General features: G+C 43.6%; 1 protein-coding gene and 1 long non-coding RNA gene across 13 annotated transcripts; one reads left to right on the top strand and one right to left on the bottom strand.

Moving 5' to 3' along the window:
* Positions 1-3,397: 3,397 nt before the first annotated feature.
* LOC125545747 lies at positions 3,398-10,546 on the top strand. 12 transcript variants are annotated; one of them, XR_007300207.1, is made up of 13 exons: positions 3,398-3,489; positions 3,589-3,630; positions 7,361-7,471; positions 7,568-7,702; positions 7,977-8,036; positions 8,461-8,691; positions 8,771-8,877; positions 8,969-9,172; positions 9,281-9,425; positions 9,543-9,676; positions 9,769-9,824; positions 10,112-10,152; positions 10,306-10,546. It is a non-coding gene; the product is annotated as an uncharacterized LOC125545747 (long non-coding RNA). The 12 variants fall into 12 exon arrangements; XR_007300205.1 differs by having other exon boundaries at positions 9,543-9,647; positions 9,722-9,824; XR_007300202.1 differs by having other exon boundaries at positions 8,969-9,045; positions 9,131-9,172; positions 9,543-9,824.
* A 5,108-nt stretch (positions 10,547-15,654) lies between these two features.
* Positions 15,655-17,195, bottom strand: LOC125549026 (uncharacterized protein At4g15970-like). Its single transcript, XM_048712527.1, has 3 exons — positions 16,977-17,195; positions 16,507-16,881; positions 15,655-16,342 (listed from the first exon to the last, which is right to left on the bottom strand). The coding sequence occupies exons 1-3, from the start codon at positions 17,184-17,186 to the stop codon at positions 15,836-15,838; spliced, it is 1,092 nt and encodes a 363-aa protein (XP_048568484.1). The 5' UTR covers positions 17,187-17,195; the 3' UTR covers positions 15,655-15,835.
* Positions 17,196-19,589: the final 2,394 nt, after the last annotated feature.

A 19,589-nucleotide genomic window follows, 5' to 3' on the forward strand; every position in this document is an offset into this window, starting at 1 on the left:
GCATCTCGGCCTCGGAGCGGAGAGCGGGCGCCAGATGATCTCCCCCAAGTACAGCGGGCCGGAGCGATCAGCTATCAGGGTATGATATTCTTTACGCACCAGAAAGTTGCCAAGCAGCGCCTTAGCACTCCACGCAACCCGCAGCATACAGAAAGGCAACTCCAAGGGCAGTCAGCGACAAGCAACACAGCATTATCTATCCTCTGCCTACTATCGAATTAACCAGAGCCTCACTCGTTCACTTCGCACATTAGCATGAATAGCTGTTCTCCCTCGCTCAACAAAGAGTAACGCCCGCCACGACTATTGCAGCCAGACAGGAAATAACAAGACTAATATCCGCAGACTCGTCAAACTACCGAGCACAATTTAGAGCTTGCGAGATGTATCGCATACACACCATCCAAGACGTCCAGTATCTGTTCAAGATGTCCAGCAGAAGATCTCTTCGTCAGCCAAACCTGGCAAAACGGAAAATCAGCCGCATTCATTTCATTTACCTGACCAGAGCACACATTACTTAGCCGACCATACTCAGCACTATTAAGCTACCATGACCATTTAAACACTCAGGTATTAAACAAAATAGATCGCAAAGGGAGATTCGACATCATGGTTCTCACCTTTGCCTTGATCTCACCGCAAACCAAGACCAGGAACGTGCATTCTCCCAGAGAGGCAATGAAGTTCGCTTTAAAACAAGACTCCAAATAAAATGGAAGACATGTTAAGAGATGCTTGTTGAATCTGCATCGAGAAAGAGATTGCAGTAGGATTCTCAACTGATTCAATTATGATGAATTCAATACAACGGACCGTCGCGTGGACTTCGAGTGATAACTGTTAGTTCATCAACGTCTAATTGTACATTTTGCTTCCAACCTATTGATGTATAGAGATATGCCTATGTTATGAACACTTGGTTGGTTATATACTTACATATTTTGCTATCTCAGTATGAATTTCTATATATTCTTATAAATTCCGTACACCTTATTAAATTTTGGAGTTGTGGTCAATGTTCGGCCCCCCTTGTGTGTATTTCCTGGCTCCGCCGTTGGCAGGAAGGATGTCGAGCGGGCATTTGGTGTGTTCCAATCTCGATTTGCTGTTGTCCGGTACCCCGCTCAGACGTGGTCCAAAGATCAAATGTGGGAGATTATGACTTGCTGTGTCATCTTGCACAACATGATCATCAAGAGCGAGCAAGAAGACCCAATGTTTGACACTGAACCATACTACAGGCAGGGTCCTCTAGCCGAAGTTGATCACCAGCTACCGGCAACTTGGACTGCTTATCTCAGTATGCGTCAGGAGATCCGAGACCCACAGGTGCATCATCAACTGCAGAAAGATCTGATTGAGCACCTATGGAGACTCAAGGGGGACGCCGTGTGATGAAATACGAGTTTTTATTTGTTAAACTATTTGTTGTTGTATTATTTTGTTGAAGTATTTGATTTTTCCGTGATGAAATATGTGGTAAGAAAAAGTTGTGTTGATAATTGAACGCTGAGACACGGCGAACCACACCGAATATGGGCCTATTCTCGCCCATATGGGCACTTTATTCGCCGAAATGGGGCTGCAAAGTGGATCAATTTCAACGCCTGGAGGCGAGCTGTGGCCGACGACTAGGCACAAAACCGTCTCCAGCGCCGATTATATCGCCGGCTCGCCTCCAGGGGACGATTTTTATGCGTCCTGGGAGAGGCCAACAGCTGAAGATGCTCTAAGCTCGTAGAATGGGTCGGTACCGGTCTATAGAAACTTACCAAAACTGCTCCAAGAAGTTATAGTGCTGGCCGGCCTATTCACGGAGAGCCACTAGCGAGGCAAGGGTACATCTCACGTGCTGCGCTTTTGCATGGGCTATCTAGTGCTGTACAACTAGCAGAGCCGAATAAGATAAACCCCACGGTAGCTAACCTTGATAGAATCCAAAACAATAAGGTGCGCATCAAGGGCACCTCCTCGCGCATTCCACCTCGTCAATTTTACTGTGCTAGTGAGAGAGAGAAAAAAAGTAAAAAAGCGCAGGACGTCGGTGCCTTCTTTTCTTTCTCTCTTTGTACACGCAACCTCCCCTTTCCTCCTTTCCCTAGGCTGCCGCCGCCACTGCCCCAGCTCCTCCGCCGCCCGGCACCACAGTACGCCGCCTCTATCCCCGCCCTGAGCTCCGCCGCCTCCACCACCGGCTCCTCGCTGTAGTGCCAGCACCGGCCCGAACACCAGCTTCCTCACCCCTCCCTTTCTTCCCCGAGTACGGCAGCGGAAGGAGGATTTGCCAGACTCAGGTCGACATCGCGGCCGCTGTCCAAGGTGAGGAAGAGGAGTGCGGCGGCGAGCTCTTCGAGTCCGGGCCCTCGCTGCTTGTCTTCCTGCTCATCATCCAGGGCGGCGGCATGGACCTCTCCTGCTACGGCGAGAGGCTGCTCAGCTCTGCGCGCTTCGCGCGCTCCCTCGACCTCCCCCCTCCCCGGCCCCAACCCCTTCCTGCTCGAGGTATCGCGTTGCTCCCTCCCTCCCTGCCATCCACCCTTCGTCCTGTGTTGCATCCAGCCATCCAGTGATATTGATTGGTTGCTTTTCATTGTGCCATGCGCCTGTAGGTTCCAGTTTGAGCTGCTGATGCGGCAGCCGCTGGATTTGATAAAAGGGCCTGCAAGCTGCAGAAATTTGGGAAAAAAAATACATGATGAGCCTATTAAACATGGTTTCTGTTTCACGTGGATCCTACTTAGTACAATATCCAACAATTTAGGCAATCGGACACTGATTTCAAGCCATGGTTCATCATGTTGCATATATTTGTACCGAATATTCACTCAGTTTTTTGTTAAATAAGCTACCTTTGTAGCTTCCATCATTTGGAAGATAAGTTTTTTTAGTTTAATAAATATAAGTTACTTCAGTCAGTTGTAATGGAATATTCATGTTTTGGACTTTGGCCATAATTTGCAGAAGAAAATGGATACTGCTGTCATTCAGAAGGACTTGGGCCTTCCAGTTGGAGAAGCAATATTCGGGAAAACAGTGTGCTTTTCGTGTATAAGTTACTTTTATCTACTTTCCACAAGAAAAATCCCATTTGAGTAGAAACTTGTATTTACTGTGCTAGATACTGTTACTTTTATCTACTTTCCACAAGAAAAATCCCATTTGAGTAGAAACTTGTATTTACTATGCTAGATACTTATCCTGGGGTTCGGAGCCATTGGCATGGAAATTGCCAAGAGACTAAGACCATTTGGAGTGAAAATTCTTGCTACAAAAAGAAACTGGTCATCAAATACAGTGTCTTGTGGTAAGCTGCAGTAGTTGCAGTATCATTCCCTTATTAGATGTTGTGTTATCTTCCTCTCTCAAAATATTGCTATTGCAGATCTTGATGGGCTGGTTGACAAGAAAGGTGGTCCAGAAGATATGTACGAACTCGTTCGAGAAGCTGACATAGTTATAACTTGCATGACGTTAAACAATGAATCAGTTAATTCTTCTCTTTGTTCATTTATTTAATAAAAATTCTGCCAGTAATATCTCTATTTGACTTCAGTTAGGCGGTTACTAAGCTATAAATATTTATAGGTTGGGATTGTGGATCACAAGTTCCTGTCAGCTTTGAAAAAGGTACATGTATTTTTCTCCAATATACTTGTCTGCATCGTAGGAGATTTACATCTTCTCATTTCTTAAATCTTCTTTTGAGATTTATTTATTTTACGGAATAAATAAGCCATCATTCTTGATTCATCCTGTAAGAAGAAAATTTGTATATGAGGAAACATTAATCTTAGAATAGTGTTGGAGGATCAGATTGTGCTGGTGTATTCATTGGAATAACCATCAGAAAATGCCAAAGTGATCCCAGGAGCATATGTTCTTGTTTCAAAGAACAAGCGTGCTGCTCCAAGTTTTCAAAAGGAAAAGATATCAAGAATATTCATAGACGTTCGTGGAATGATACTGTATGTACAGCTCTTTTGGTAAAGTCTATAAAGAAATGCATACATATAGCCTCGTGTGTTCCCCGCAAAAAAAAGCGTCGTGTGTTCCCCGCAAAAAGGGTGCCGTGTGTGTGCACCACTGCAGATCAAGGTTTTTTCCGAGTGGTAACCGAACAGAACTTTCGCTGACCCCCAAGAAACAGTGTAACTGTTCGACTTTTTTGAAAAAAAATGAATTCAAATGCTAAGACTGTCAAATAGGCTCTGTATGCATATGTTATCACAACTCACTGCCTCGTGTGGTGGTGAGGTCCATAACTTACACCCTTGGAGGTCTTGGGGATTCCCCTATTGTCCCATCAATGTTTGCAGCTTCTTCAGCTGTAAATGGTGCATAGCAAAATAGTGCAGCAGCGAGGGTTAAAACCCACACCCCACACGGAAAAAAGGCATGTGCGAGGTGACCAGTGGAATCCGTGAGAGTATGTGTGTGTGCCAGATTAAAATTACATATTGTGGCGCAAAAAAAAAATCAAGAATTTGTTTGAATACGTTCAGACGGAATAATTCTGAGATTTCCGAGATTTATCGCAATTCGGTTCTTCCGGCCCATTCCAAAAAAGAAAACCGGTATCGGAAAAAAAACTTGCTGCAGAAACACATGTGACAGGCATAACCGACCCCAATCGGCACAAATTATGGGATGTTTTAACTATTTAAATTAGGAAGATATCTTGTAACCTGGCCCTTACGCCAGCAGAAATAAGATATTGGCTCTATGTAAAGAAGATCCTCTTAGAATATATTAATGAAACAAGAAATAATCAGCCTTCTCTTCGAGCCTGTCCTCCACTATCAACCTAGCCGTACCGGGCTGGCGGTATTATCCATCATGAACTAAGGTTCATGGCATAGAGTTGATATTATAGTATTTCTCTCCTTGCACACACATAAATGGACATATTTCATGACAAAAACTTACAGAGTGCATATATTATTTTGCAATCTACATATAGGATCTGTTTTTGATTTTTGGAAAACTGTGAAGTATGCACCTGACAGCAGAACTCCCATTCTCAATAACTGCCATGTTCTTGTAGGGATCATATCTCATCAATATTGCCAGAGGGCGCCTACTGGACTATACGGCTGTGTTTAATCACCTTGAGTCAGGTCATTTAGGTGGTTTAGGCATTGATGTTGCTTTTTTTTAGAAAAGGAGGATGACCCCCGGCCTCTACATCTGGAAGATGCATACGGCCACTTTATTGATTATTCTCGAGGACCTTACAAAGTATTATAATAATGTGACTGAATCCACCCTCTTGGCAACATATGCCACTACTCCTATTCAAAATGATGAAGGGGTGCTAGTTGGGCCACTACCCGAACCACTCACCTAAGCCTAACATCAAAAGCCGGAAGCCAAAACTCATTCAGAAGCCCCAGCCGAGCCACATACCGGGTCTGGGGCACAATCCGGTCAGACGCACTCGTGTGTCGTCGCCGCCATCTTCCACAGGTCCGTCTTCAGATCATATTGAGGCTTCTACCTTGTCTGGCCACTCTGCCATCGACGTCATCATGACGCCGGACAGCAACCTCCTCCTGCGCGAGTCCATCTCCGTGCATCGGACGCCGAGCCTCCACAGCGCCATGCCGCCGATATCTGTCGCCATCAATGTGTGAGATGAAGCACCGCTCCACCATCCCCCCAGCCAGCACTTACTCCAAAACGATGCCCCCAGGAGGGACAGCGATAAAACGCCATCATCGTCTGATCCGGAAGACCCAGATTTAGGGTTTCCCCCGGAGCATCCCGAGCCTGATGACGCAGACTGCAACGACGATGCCTCGACAAGGGAACGACATCTAAGACGCCGCCATCGTCCGCCATGACCGTAGTCGGCGCGATTTTCATCGGCAGTTGCTCCACCAGACGTGCGCCGCCGACGTCGCTGGTCCCTTCAACCGGAGCAAACTCCAAAACAATGCCCTAAAGAGGGACTACGACGCAAAAGCGCCGCCATCGTTCGATCCCAAGGAGATCTAGGGTTTCCCCCGGAGTTGCCCGCGCTGTCAAGGACCAGACAAGGGTAGAATCCCGCGGATCTGCCCAGCTGCCGACGAGTCGCACCCACCACCGTGCCGACGACATACCAGCGATCAAGGCCCATGCATGGGCATAGATCTGGCCGCGCCGCCGCAAACCGATCCGGTCACGCCGCCGCCGTCCCTGGCGGCCGCGACGCACCAGATTGCGAGACCTCGTGCCGCGGGGAAGCGAGGTCACCGATGCGCCGCCACCACCCGTCGTGGCGTCCGGCCCGCCCGCCACGCTCCGGCCCGGGGGCGCTGTCCCGCGCCAGCCCCACCCGAGCGAGAGGGCCCGAGTCCCCGCTGCCGCCGGCGACGGCAAGGCTTCGCCTGGCCGCGCCCTTGGGCGGCGGCGAGGGAGGAGGAGGAGTGGGGGAGGTCCGGCCGATGGGATCTGGGGCCTCCCGATCGCCCACGCGGGGGGCGGCTCGGGAGGGTGAGGGGAGGGTGATGTTGCTTGGACAGAGCCATTCGATCCGGAGGATCCAATTCTGAAATTCCCAAATGTTATTATAGCACCACATGTTGCAGGAATCACAGAGTTGGTTTGCACTTGTTTCTTTGCAATACACAGAGTTGGTTCTCATTTACCAATCATGTAGTTGTCGCTAGTAGTTATATCTTGACAACTCCTATAGTGACATTATACTATTTGTGTTAAAAGAACTTCTAGATTCAGAAGCGCCACATTTATTTATTTATTTTTGAGCCAACTGTGACGTTTTAATATCATTAGGTAGCATCAATTGCATTAGCCTCTATAATACGTCTGGTGGATCATCTTTCCAAACAAAACTAGCACTAGAATCATATGATTTATGAGCTACCTCATTGGCTTCATGAGCACACTGTTTAAACATCACAGTGCCAATTTGGATGATCAGCTTTCCTGGCCACAGGCCTGGTATGAAAATGCAGTATTCTGTTGGAAGAACTTTTTTTCTCATGACTAAAAGCATCAGTAAACAAGAACATATATGCTTAAACAAAATGGTTTATTCTTTATTGATATTAGCCACTTAGCAACCTCCTCTTTCTCTTTGCGCATAAATTCATGATTTTCCTTGTGGATTGTTGCTTCCTTTTTCGATATCCTAGAATTACTTTGAACTGAAGGACACCTCATTCAACCCCTGCTTAGATAGGCGTGTCATGTGCATTATCATTTCATTCTTAATAAAGGAAGTCACCACCATCATCATTAACTGTGTGTATTATCATTGAAATCTTCGACGCAAAAGAATTAAAGCTGGCTGACTTGTGTGACCATTTACCATTTCCTCTCGTACTGAATTTTGCTCTGCCTTTGTGTGCAGGTTGTTGGTGATGTTGCCCTCAAGCTTCACGCGGGGGAGCCATTCACCAAAATAGAATTTGTGAACTAGGCAAACTGAGTAGATGGCGGCATTGTTGATTTAATTTAAGACGTATAACTAGACCCAGAATCCACCCTTCGTCCTGTGTTACATCCAGCCATCCAGTGATATTGATTGGTTGCTTTTCATTGTGCCATGCGCCTATAGGTTCCAGTTTGAAGCGGACACCGTCGTCGTCCCTTAGATTCCCTCCTCCACCGCAGATCGACTCCAGTTGCGTCGACTCCCGCCGCCGCCGGGGTATACTCCGCCAAGATCGCGCCACCACCGCTGCTGCCACTGGTATTTCCCTGCTCCTCTCTCCTTGCGCTAAACTGTACAAAATATATTATTTTCGTGGGCAAACTTATAGAAGTAGGATGGTCCTTTTTACCTTGGAGACATTGCCTTGTACTCCCTCCGTTCCTAAATATTTGTCTTTCAAGACATTTCAAACGACTACTACATACGGATGTATGTAGACATATTTTAGAGTGTAGATTCATTCATTTTGCTCCGTATGTAGTCACTTGTTGAAATGCCTAGAAAGACAAGTATTTAGGAACGGAGGGAGTAGTTGAGGTTGGAGATGCAGAGCTTGGTGCAGCATATGGATAAGGCACGCCCAGTTTGACTTGTAGGTGTTGTTGATTTTATCATGCACTTCCATACAAAGATTAGAAGTAGAAGGTGTTCTGCTTACATTTTCCATGCAAAAAAAATTGACATTTTCATAGCATTACTGAATACAATTGTATTTGCATGACATTTATACACATTACTGAATGTACATCGCTGAAATTGAGCTCTTATGTACTCAGTGTCAGACACAAAGTTCAAGTATCAGTTCATATAAGGAATAGGCATCCTAACTTTGTAAAAGTAGATATGATAAACATAGGAACTTACTTCTGGTACTAATCCTTTGATGCTTTTCTTTTTATTGCCACCAGTATAAGATTAAGCTGGACAGCAAAATCTTGGATAGTATGTAACACCCTTTCTGCATATTCAGAATCTGTATGCAAACACACTCAATTTGATCTAACTTTTGTTGATAGGCATAAACCACTACACAACATTATATGCTAGGAACGACGGGATGCACGTCAGAAAACTTGTCATGAATGATGCTTCAACGGATGCTGCAGTCATCTCATCTCCGTCAGTCATGATGAAAAAACATATGATAATCCCCATAATCCAGTGTCAATATTACTGATTTCTCCATGTGCTATGCAGCTTACAGGCATGGAAAGAGAATAGGAAAAACGATATACTTGCAGCTTCAGGTTTTCTCTGAACTTTTGTTTGCTATCTTATTTAATCACATGTTCAATTGATAATACACAAATATTTGTCTACTTTCAGGCAGCATTGAGTTTGCTGCACATAGTTAGTTCCCTAGGGAATGTTCAGTCTGGTGAAACATGTTAAGAAGAAGTATGGAAATCCGCCTGTGTTCATTACTAAGAATGGTAAGTCGCTGAAGATTGTATAGTTCCCTGCCGATAAGATTTTTGCCCTTAAATAAATTGTCAGTGATAATTAACTACTTATATATGGCAGGCATGATAGGTTGAAATATGTCTTCAAGATGATAAGAGGATACAGTACCACAACGAATACATGTTAGATGCTATAAGGTGATTTCATTTCTCTGTGCATATGCTAGAACTGAACCACCAACACTGAGCATCATCAATGCGTGCCACTGTAATCGCTGACCAGATTGGTACTTAAGTGCTCGATATGCAGCCTGAACTACTGCAGGTACTTTGTGTGGTTCTAACTATCCATGTTTATATTTAAATGTCAATAAGATCAGTATGGATGTGGAGCCATGGTTCTGCTCACTAGCGACAATGTGTATTCTTGCAGTTAGAATGGAGTTGTTTTAAATACTAGACTATCTACAGGACTGAGCGCTACAGGTGCAGAGGATAGTTCTTTCGATTAATTGTCGTGTTGAGGCAAGTGCACGGCGGACCTTTTCTCCGTATACTTGACTGTGTTGTTGACGCAGGTACACACCCTCCTCTCTTCTTCCTGATATTTTCCTTCCCCTTTCTTCCAGTGCCCTACTTCTAGACCATCTCATCTATGTAATCATGAAATTTCATTTTTCTAAAATTTAATTCAGGTCTATGAAAATAAGTTGAGTAGTCTGACTAGAGGATGACAGAGGACGTCCAGATTTTGATCCAGCAGCCTTGCCCCCTTTCGTCCGGCGTGCCGCCTGCAGGAGGTTACGTTCTAGATCTTCAGAATTTTTAGGTACTCACTCTCCCTTGATGCTCTTTGATCGAACCTACTTTGCAGGAAAGCGTGCCAGTAGTAAGAAGTTTTAGCAAGTCTGTTATTGAAAGTGTTGTAGGCACTGATGTGATCCGAGGTGACCAACCTGAGCAGCAGTTTAGTGAAGGTATACTCAGACCCGAGGATCCTAGAAAATTATAAATTATAGTTGTTTGCATAGCCAGATCATTGATGGGTGCATATTATTGTTTACACAAGCAAACTTAGTTGAGTAGTTCATTGATTAATTTGGACTAACTGAATGTGATCTTCCCAATCTAATATGTGTACTTCTAGCTCTAAGGACTAGCAAGAGTTAAATATTGCAGGTTGTAAATGATGGAACTCATATAACTGAATGTGAAGGAAGTACCGAGAGTTGCTAATTTCGTATTTTTGGTTTGTACAACTCAGGTGTTTGATACAGTTCTCCTAAAAAGGGAGAAGTGTCTGAGGTGATTTCTTCTTTGCATGATATTACAGTGTCCTTCCGTATTTTCTGTTTTTTGTAGGCATGTTAAAATGTTGTTGTTCCTTTTGACCACACTAATGTGTCTGTCCACTCATCAGTCACCACGCCTAACTATTTTCTATTTATTTTTTTGTAGGAAATCTACTTGCTCTTTCAAGCTATGAATATTTTAGATCAGTATATTTTAAGGTTGTAAAGACTGATGTGTCGGCTAAAGCTTAAAGATCATAAATTCATTGTTTACCCTACCAAGTTTATTTCTCATTGAAGATTATTCTAGAAACTATATTATAAGCCCATTGCTACTTTTTACATGTAACTTATGGTATATCCTCATATATGTCAAGACTATAAAACAAGTGTCTTCGTCCTGCTCATACATCTTTTCATTATGATCTGCGTTAACCTCTCCCATTGCCTTGAGGTGCAAAGTGAATATGTTGATATTGATGTCATTTTATTCTTGACTAGATAAGGTCTAACCTTACTCTTGAATTTTCTTGGGGAAGTGTTCCAACCAAACAACGGCGGAGCCAGGAAATACACACAAGGGGGGCCGAACATTGACCACAACTCCAAAATTTAATAAGGTGTACGGAATTTATAAGAATATATAGAAATTCATACTAAGATAGCAAAATATGTAAGTATATAACCAACCAAGTGTTCATAACATAGGCATATCTCTATACATCAATAGGTTGGAAGCAAAATGTACAATTAGACGTTGATGAACTAACAGTTATCACTCGAAGTCCACGCGACGGTCCGTTGTATTGAATTCATCAATAATTGCATCAGTTGAAAATCCTACTGCAATCTCTTTCTCGATGTAGATCAACAAGCAATCTCTTAGAAACATGTCTTCCATTTTATTTCGGAGTCTTGTTTTAACAACTTTCATTGCCGAAAATGCATGTTCTGTTGTTGCGGTTGAGACAGGCAAAGTGAGAATAAGTCGAATTAACCTGCAAATAAAATCAATTAACACTTGATGTAATGGTCAAAGCAAATAATACAAGAGCGGAAATATTGTATGACCTGTCAATCAAATAATAATCCACTGATTTTCCTGTTTTTGCAAGTTGTTGACAAAGATCTCCTACACTTGACAGATTCTGAAACCTTGGATTTGTAGGTACATCAAGCTCATAATGTTGTAGTTGACATCTCAAATTGTTTCTTTCCTGTTCTGAAAAGTCAGCGGGGTAGTATTTTGAGGCGAGAGAACATACATCATCAATGTTCAATGAACTAAATGAGTCCTTGGGATTCAAAGAATTGCAGAGGATGAGAATCCCTGTTGCTTGTTCGCTGAACTTGCAGTTTAGTTCATGTAGTTGTTGGTCAACTGCAACTGTAAAAATATCATACCGATAGTGATGCTCGGCTGTACTGAGATCATCTGCACGAGACCGAATGAAATCAACATAGTTGTCAGTCATATTTGGAGCAGTAATTCCATGTTTCTGGCAAAACAAATTCACATCACTAATCAACTTAGCCCAGCCATCATCTCTTAGCTGCTGTACCAATTTCTTTGTAGTGGAAACATCATCCATGGCATTCAAAATATCTTGGGATTTCTGATGTAGTTTCTTGCATAACATATCTGTTATTCCCATCAACTCTTTCATGACATGCAGAATAAATACGAAGTCAAATGACATCATCAACCTAACAGCACCAGCAGCCTTAGCTCGTGCAGAAGGTGAAGAACCTGACCCACTAGTAGTAGAAATATTTTTTAGTACCAAAAATGTAGGACCATAAAGCTTCAAGAGGCTACAAACCGAACCATAGTGAGAACTCCATCTAGTGTCACAAGGCCGCCGCAAAGTTCTGGCCTGGTTTGCTCCACTTCCTGTTTCAAGCTCACTGAGCTCAATGAGATGCTCCATTACAGCCACTTGATTAGCATGCAGCTGATCATTTTTCTTGCTAGAAGACACAACAGTATTGACAACAAGAGCAAGATGATCAAAAAAATTATGGACTTCGGTTACTTCTTTAGATGCACCAACAAGAGCTAGTTGCAATCGATGAGCAAAACAATGAACATAGTATGCGTATGGACACTTTTCCATAAACTTGGCAGGTAGACCGTTCCACTCTCCACGCATGTTGCTAGCACCATCATATCCTTGTCCCCGAATATTTTGAACATCCAAATCATGTTGGGACAAAACAAAATCTATTTCTTCTTTTAAAGTTGCTGAAGATGTATCTTTAACATGAACCAGATCAAAAAAACGTTCTCGATTGAAACCTTGTTTATCAACAAAACGGAGAACAATGGCCATTTTCTCTCTTTTAGATTCATCTCTTGGTTCATCAATAAGCAGGCAAAACTTGGCATCGCCAATTTCATTGCGGATTGAACTTTGCACATCACAAGCCATAATATGCATGATTTCTTTTTAAATTGTTGGTGAAGTATACTTTGCATTTCCTGGAGCATTGCCTAGTACAACAGCACCAACCTCCTCATCATAAGAAGCTATCAGTTTTACCATTTCAAGAAAATTACCTTGATTCTTTGATCCCACACTTTCATCATGTCCTCGGAAAGGGCAGGCTTGAAATGCTAGCCACCGCAATGTATCAATTGTTGCCCTAAGCCTCAGCCTGTTTGCTCTTATATCTTCTGTTGTTTGTCTCTCCACTAGCTGTCAATATGGCATTGTTGATTCTTCAAATTGTCATAACATTTGGCCGCATAGTTGTGAGCAGAGTCACAAGTATTTCCCATATGAGTTAAGAAAGCACAATTCTTTCCGTTGTTAACCTTTCTCCAATTCTTGAACCCTTTCACAGTGAACACATCTGATCCAACTTTCCCAAGTGGCTTCTTAGAAAACAGAAAACATGGAAAGCAAAAGACTGCATTTTCTGTAGGTGAGTATTCTAACCAAGGAAATGCCTTGAACCAATGATATTGAAACCTGCGTGGGTGGCTTTCTGGACCAGTAGGAGGGTATATTTCCTTTTTAAAGTGATATGCTCCACACTTCACATACGCTTTTCTTGCTTTCTCTTGGTCATTGACAGGAAGATCCCAAAGTTGGCAACGCAGCCCTGGGTCTCTTTCCACTACCAGAACACCACTACCATCATTGACCCTATTAATTCTAAGTGGAGCCTCTTCTTCTTCCTCCTCCTCAACAGGTTGCTCCTCCTCCCCTCCATCATCTTCTTTTTCTTCTTCCTCCTCCTCTCCCCTCCCCCTCCCTCTGCTTCTTCCAAATCAGGACAAGCAACATTTGAAACCAATGCCTCATCAAGTCTAATTTTCTTCTTATAGAAAGAATCCATAGTCTTCATTTTATTTTTAGCCATGAGTATCCTACAGAGATTAATCACGGTTCTAATAAAAAACCAGATCCACAAACAGATAATACAAATAAGAAGAACAAAGTGACAGATCTGTGACCTTTTACCTGGATGAGTGCTTCCTGATGTGCTCCAAACGCAGAAAGAGAGAATTAAGGAGCGATTCTTGGGGAATTTCCTCCTCTTTCCGCCTTGGTCTTGGAAGAACAGAGAAGGAGAGACAGCGAGACACTTCAGGAATGAGAAAGAAAAGAATGGGATGGCTCGTGTGTGTGGCTGGGAGTGAGAACAAAAGTCAACAAAGCAAGGCACTTTCAGTGGGATCTTCTGTGCACAATACTAGCACTCTATTTTGTTAAAATGCACTTTTGGAAAGAGGCATACAGCAGACCACATGGTTCTCTACATAAATAAGCATAGGTATTAAAAAAATCCTGCATGTTGGGGGGAGCCGTGGCCCCTGCTGGTCCCCCCCCCCCTAGCTTCGCCGTTGCAACCAAATAATGTGTGCACCCAATCATACAATAATGACCAATTGGTTGTAAACTTGTAGCAACCTGATAAGCTTTGTCCCATCGATTAGCAGGATCGGTGTTTCTCTTAGACATGTAAAGAAAGGTTACATGAGTTGAGATTAGGGATCAAACAAGACAAAAAAATGTGCTGAGTCAAGATAGGGCCGCATAGGAACGCCTCAGGAGGCCCGCCATTGGCGGGCCCCAACCACTAGTAAGTAGATAGCATAGCGTAGCTATGTCTCACTTACTATGAGACGTAGCTTAGCCTCGCCACTCGGACGGCGCATCCGGAACATAGTTCATACATGTTTAACATTTTTCAAATACACAATTGAAATTATTTTTAGAATATATGTTTTGCTTTCTATTTTTTTAAAAAAATTGTACATTTTTGGCGTACATCACATTATTTTTATAAACGTTTAATATATATCAAATATATATTTATTTTAAAATACATTTTTTAACTTTATTTAGTATGTGTTAATCATTTTTCAAGTACATGTGTAAACAATTTATTTGAATGTTAAAAAATATTTTTAACTACACAAACATTTTTGTACATAGAATAAACGTTTTAAAAAATTATTAACATATTATTGAATAGTGTGAACATATTTTTAGAATGTATTGTGCATTTATTTTAAGGGTACAATGTTTTTGGAATTACATGAACATTTTCTTTGCATGTATAAACGTTTAAAAAAATGTTATGTGCATTGTTTTGAAACGCATTAACATTTTTAAATGTTACAAAAATTAAATGCTATAAATAATGCTATGAAAATTCAACCACGCTAACAAATTTTTTACACCGTGTTTACATTTTTTTAAATTCTTGGTTTTGAAGAAAACTGACGTAAAATTAAGTTTTGTGATGTATTTAGTTGGTAAATTTCAAAAATATAGAAAAATAATAAAAAGAGATGGAAAGAGAATTACCCTGCTTGAAGCTACTTGGGTCGGCCCATTAGTAGCTACGCGAGGCGAGACGAGCTTGTCTCTCGCTGAGGGCAAGACATGTTCATCACGCACGTAGCAACTTCCATTTAGACTTTATCGTCGTCGTTGAACTAGGGCATAGCCAGTAGCTGCCATGAGCTCTTGTGTCGCCGCATTCGTCTTCGCAACAACACGTTTTTTGCGCACCCGTCATCACTCGCGCATTGATCATCAGAGTCTCGTACATGGCAGCATGCATGGTTCATGCGAGTCAACCCTAGACCTGACATATATCATTACATATTAATGTTAATTTTAGATCTTTAGATATTATTTATTGTATTTTTTGTTAGATCTGTTAGGAATTACATACTCTTTTTTGATGTTTTGTTTGCCCTCAATATGCAAAGTCTCAGTTCGGAACTATTAGCCTGTCTTGGATACTACCATAGTACCATACAATCACACAAAGCAAATATTGATTTGGAAGTGTAGTTAGCTATTTTTGGTTGATGGGTTTCAAGAATGTAGATGGAATAATAACGTACCACCTTACTTTTGAAATTGAAAATCTGACCGAGGAGATGGAGCTCGCCCCGATCTCATTTCGGTTGATATGCAAAATCTGTAGACATTCCAGTATAAGTTCAAACCGAGAGCACATCATATGGCAATACTTTTTTGTGGTTATCGTCTCACTTGCCCTCACTATGCTTAAATGTTGGCTCCGCCTCTACCGGCATTTCTAATAGCTGCATGTCGTACGCTCTGGAGTCGGAACAATATATATTGGACCGCCAGCCCTATCCGCTACGTACTCGTGCGGCTCGGCTAAATTTGACATCTCGAGTTCTGGATTGTATACTCCAATAGTTAGCGGTGCCCCATCGATGCCTCGCACTTGGCGGGGAACGACCACCTGGACTCGTGACTCCCCTTCTCCAGCGGTGTCACCTGGCTCGTGTAGTTTTTCCAGTCGGCAGCCATGTTCCTGAGGTCATGCACCTTGTTCTCGAGCCCGATGCAACAGTTGGCGTGCATTGTGCACACCGTGTCCATCTTGCCATGGAACTGGCAGAAGCCATCGAAGAGTGCCGTATCCAGGAACATGAATTTGATGTGCAACTCTCCAGCGGCGAGCTCGGCCTTGATCTCGTTGAAGACCGCCTGATCGTGGGTCGGCGGGAACCGTGATCTCGCCACGCGCCATCGCCTCAACATTTCCACCGTCCGGTTCGTGGACTTGACGTAGTAGAAGCCGGTGTTGGGTGGGTTTGTGAGCGCCTCCGCGTCACCATTGAAGCGGTCGGTGGAGACGGCCATGTCGGCGTAGAGGCTGATATGCCGGAACGGGTTGCGCAACCACATAACATCCACATCCTGCATGGACATAACATTAACTGACGATATCAGAGTGTATTTTTTTTTGTGAAATAATATCAGAGTGTATATATTTGAACGTATTACATTTTGGTTCACTTGTTGAAATGTGAATGAAAAATGATAATTTAGAGGCATGCATACGCAGCTAGCTGGCTCATTACGGTGAAAAGGTAGTTGTAGCCGAGCTGGAGGACGCGCTGCTGGAGGGAGAGCTTGGCCCAGACGAGCTCAAGGTAGCTTTCCGTGAAGAAGCCGTTGGCGGAGCTGACATTGGCGGACGTGACCTCGAGGAGGTAGCAATGCGGGTGCGCGGCCTCACAGTGGGACATGGCGCCGGGGTCAACGGCGACGATGAGGGTGTGGTTGAGCAAGTGCGCGATCCCCTCGCCGTTCTTGAAGCTCTCGCGGAATAGGTCGAGGAGGGAGCCCGGCGCCGCCCACGCCTCGTTCACCGACGTTACGATCACCGTCCCGTCGTCGGTGGCCACCTTTGGCAGCAGCTCCGCGAGCCCTGGGAACCTCTCCTCCTGCATGTCCTGGAAATTTTACCATCAATTCGTAAGATTTTCAGAAGTATCGACCGGCCCGGGTGCACCCCAGGGCCGCACAACCCAAGCCAGAGCAGGCAAACCTTTTCCGCGCTCGAGAGGTTGGCGTGGCTAATCATCTGATGAGCCGATCCATTCCCCAAGCTGGATATGAATATGCCGACCAGTCGATCCCCGACCCGATCGGAGGCGAGGAGGAGGAGCAGGAGGGTGGGCAGGAGAGCCCCCAGGAGGAACGAGGCCGAGTGGCTGACGCCGCCGTTGCGCTGCTTGCTCTTCAGGGCGATCGCCATGACCCGGAGCTGCCGTGGACTTGCACGGTAGAGGCTAATGGTACTGCTAGCTAGCCTGCAGAGGTATACTTAAACTCCTCTGCTAGGTGTATAGGTCGCCCGTATCTGCATGTGCATGAGAGGAGGTAGCAGAAGGTACGTCGATCCATGTGCACTTGTTGGTTTTGAATGATGTGGCAGTTGTACTTGCTTCCTGCTTCATGTGTACGGCAAGGCAACGCAAGGAAGATGTCAAAACGTACCTGCACACACATGGACGTACCGAAGAGCGCGCTGTTCTCCGGCTTGGCAATGGCCATGCCATGGAGGTATCTCGCGGCCGGCATATTCTGACTTTCTGACGGCCACCAGACGGACATAGTGGCCAATGGCCATGATGATCCCGAGGTCAGAGGTGAGATGGCAGCATGTGCATGAGCGACAAGAGAGACCGGTACGTACCTACGATAGTGTAATTTAGCGTGCTAACACTCCGGAGAGTGCAATGGTGGCCGGGCTCTAGGGAGCTCGTTATTTGGTTCTCATCGAATACATTTCCTACGTCTTAAAAAAACTGAAAAATAAATAAGCATAGGCATATATGTATGATATTTCTTGAACATATATTTCATCAGTCTTGCTATGTCTCAGTCGATTGTTGAGATACGTGCAATTTTTCTTTTTAGTTGTTTCTTTATTCTTTCTTACATGTTATAGCATTTGACTGAGACTTGGTTCGACTGAGACTTAGCCACACCCTATGTTCATATGTGATATACTCCCTCCGTTTCATTTTACTTCACATATTAGATTTGTCTTAAGTCAAAACTTTGAAAGTTTGATCATGTTTATAAGAAAAAACTACAAACATTCATGATAATCGTATACAAAGAAAAGACTAATGCATAGATTAAAATGGTTTTTTGCTTTACTGTATTCGGGCCAAATTATTTTGTCTTTTTATGTAGCATGCAAATAACTGATTCTTTAATGAAACTTCTACTTAGGGAACATGTATATGTATTTGTAGATATTTTTTCTACTTTTAAATATGTTTTGATTTTTTGAAAAGGGTTCCATGGGACCCATCCTATAAAGCGCCCCACTCGCTGGCACCCTTCCTATCTACAATAAACATGTATACTGTCTCGTATTGCGAAGGATAAGAATTTGCATTCATTTTTGAACAAATTTCCATCGGAATATTTGTTCGAATCACGGCGCAGATCGAGGGATGCAGAAGGATCCGCAGGTGTGTACCCCCCGCACCTGCATGTCCCTGCTAATTTTCGATGTTTTTAGGTACAAGGACCCTGCTCCATCTTTCATGGCGTATAGGTTACGATATTGTTGCATTCATGAGCAGTGATTACTTGATTGGCTTGCAATGTTCATTTCTATTTTCCCTTATGTACTTCTAGCATTCAACATTTACATTGAGTCTGTTTAATTATGTCGAAACCAGGTCGAAAATAAAGATCCAGTTTTTCCAGTTTATATGAAAAAACTGAATTGTAAACCTTAACAACCCGAAGTGCAACACATCTTGCCGAAGGAAGAGAGCATAAAAAAACATCAAGCGCATGATTATCACACAACACAAGGATCAACGACCAAACGTATAGAGACCACCCGCAAAAAAAAACGTATAGAGATGGATATCAATGGTTAGGGTGATGCAATAATATGGGCCAGTTCTTTTGACAACTTAAAAATTAAGCCACCTCCTTCCCAGCCTTTTTCCATAAGCTGCCTGAGGGAGTCCTAAATTAGAGGGTCTCCGGACAGCCGAACTATATCCTTTGGTCGGACTGATGGACTATGAAGATACAAGATTGAAGATTTCGTCTCGTGTCCGGATAGGACTCTACTTGGCGTGGAAGTCAAGCTAGACAATACGGATATGTATATCTCCTCCTTTATAACCGACCTTGTGTAACCCTAAACCCCTCCAGTGTCTATATAAACCGGAGGGTTTTAGTCCATAGGACAACATACAATCATACCATAGGCTAGCTTCTAGGGTTTAGCCGCTCCAATCTCGTGGTAGATCAACTCTTGTACTACTCATATTATCAAGAATAATTAAGCAGGACGTAGGGTTTTACCTCCATCAAGAGGGCCCGAATCTGGGTAAAACATCGTGTCCCTTGCCTTCTGTTACCATCCGCCTTAGACGGACAGTTCGGGACCCCCTATCCGAGATCCGCCGGTTTCGACACCGACATTGGTGCTTTCATTGAGAGTTCCTCTGTGCCATCGCCGTTAGGCTTGATGGCTCCTTCGATCATCGATAGCGATGCAGTCCAGGATGAGACTTTTCTTCTCGGACAGATCTTTGTATTCAGCGGCTTCGCACTGCGGGCCAACTCGCTTGGTCATCTGGAGCAGATCGAGAGTTACGCCCCTGGCCACCAGGTCAGG

The sequence above is a fragment of the Triticum urartu genome, chromosome 3 (assembly GCF_003073215.2).
Source record: "Triticum urartu cultivar G1812 chromosome 3, Tu2.1, whole genome shotgun sequence".
In the NCBI taxonomy this organism is placed as follows: domain Eukaryota; kingdom Viridiplantae; phylum Streptophyta; class Magnoliopsida; order Poales; family Poaceae; genus Triticum; species Triticum urartu.

What these genes read in the sequence shown, in the direction of transcription:
- LOC125549026 (XM_048712527.1), bottom strand. Translation starts at nt 17,186, where the DNA reads ATGGCGATCGCCCTGAAGAGCAAGCAGCGCAACGGCGGCGTCAGCCAC. An exon ending in ACCTCTCGAGCGCGGAAAAG is followed by an intron (nt 16,882 to 16,976) that starts GTTTGCCTGCTC and finishes TAAAATTTCCAG; the next exon opens with GACATGCAGGAGGAGAGGTT. An exon ending in GCTACAACTACCTTTTCACC is followed by an intron (nt 16,343 to 16,506) that starts GTAATGAGCCAG and finishes ATGTCCATGCAG; the next exon opens with GATGTGGATGTTATGTGGTT.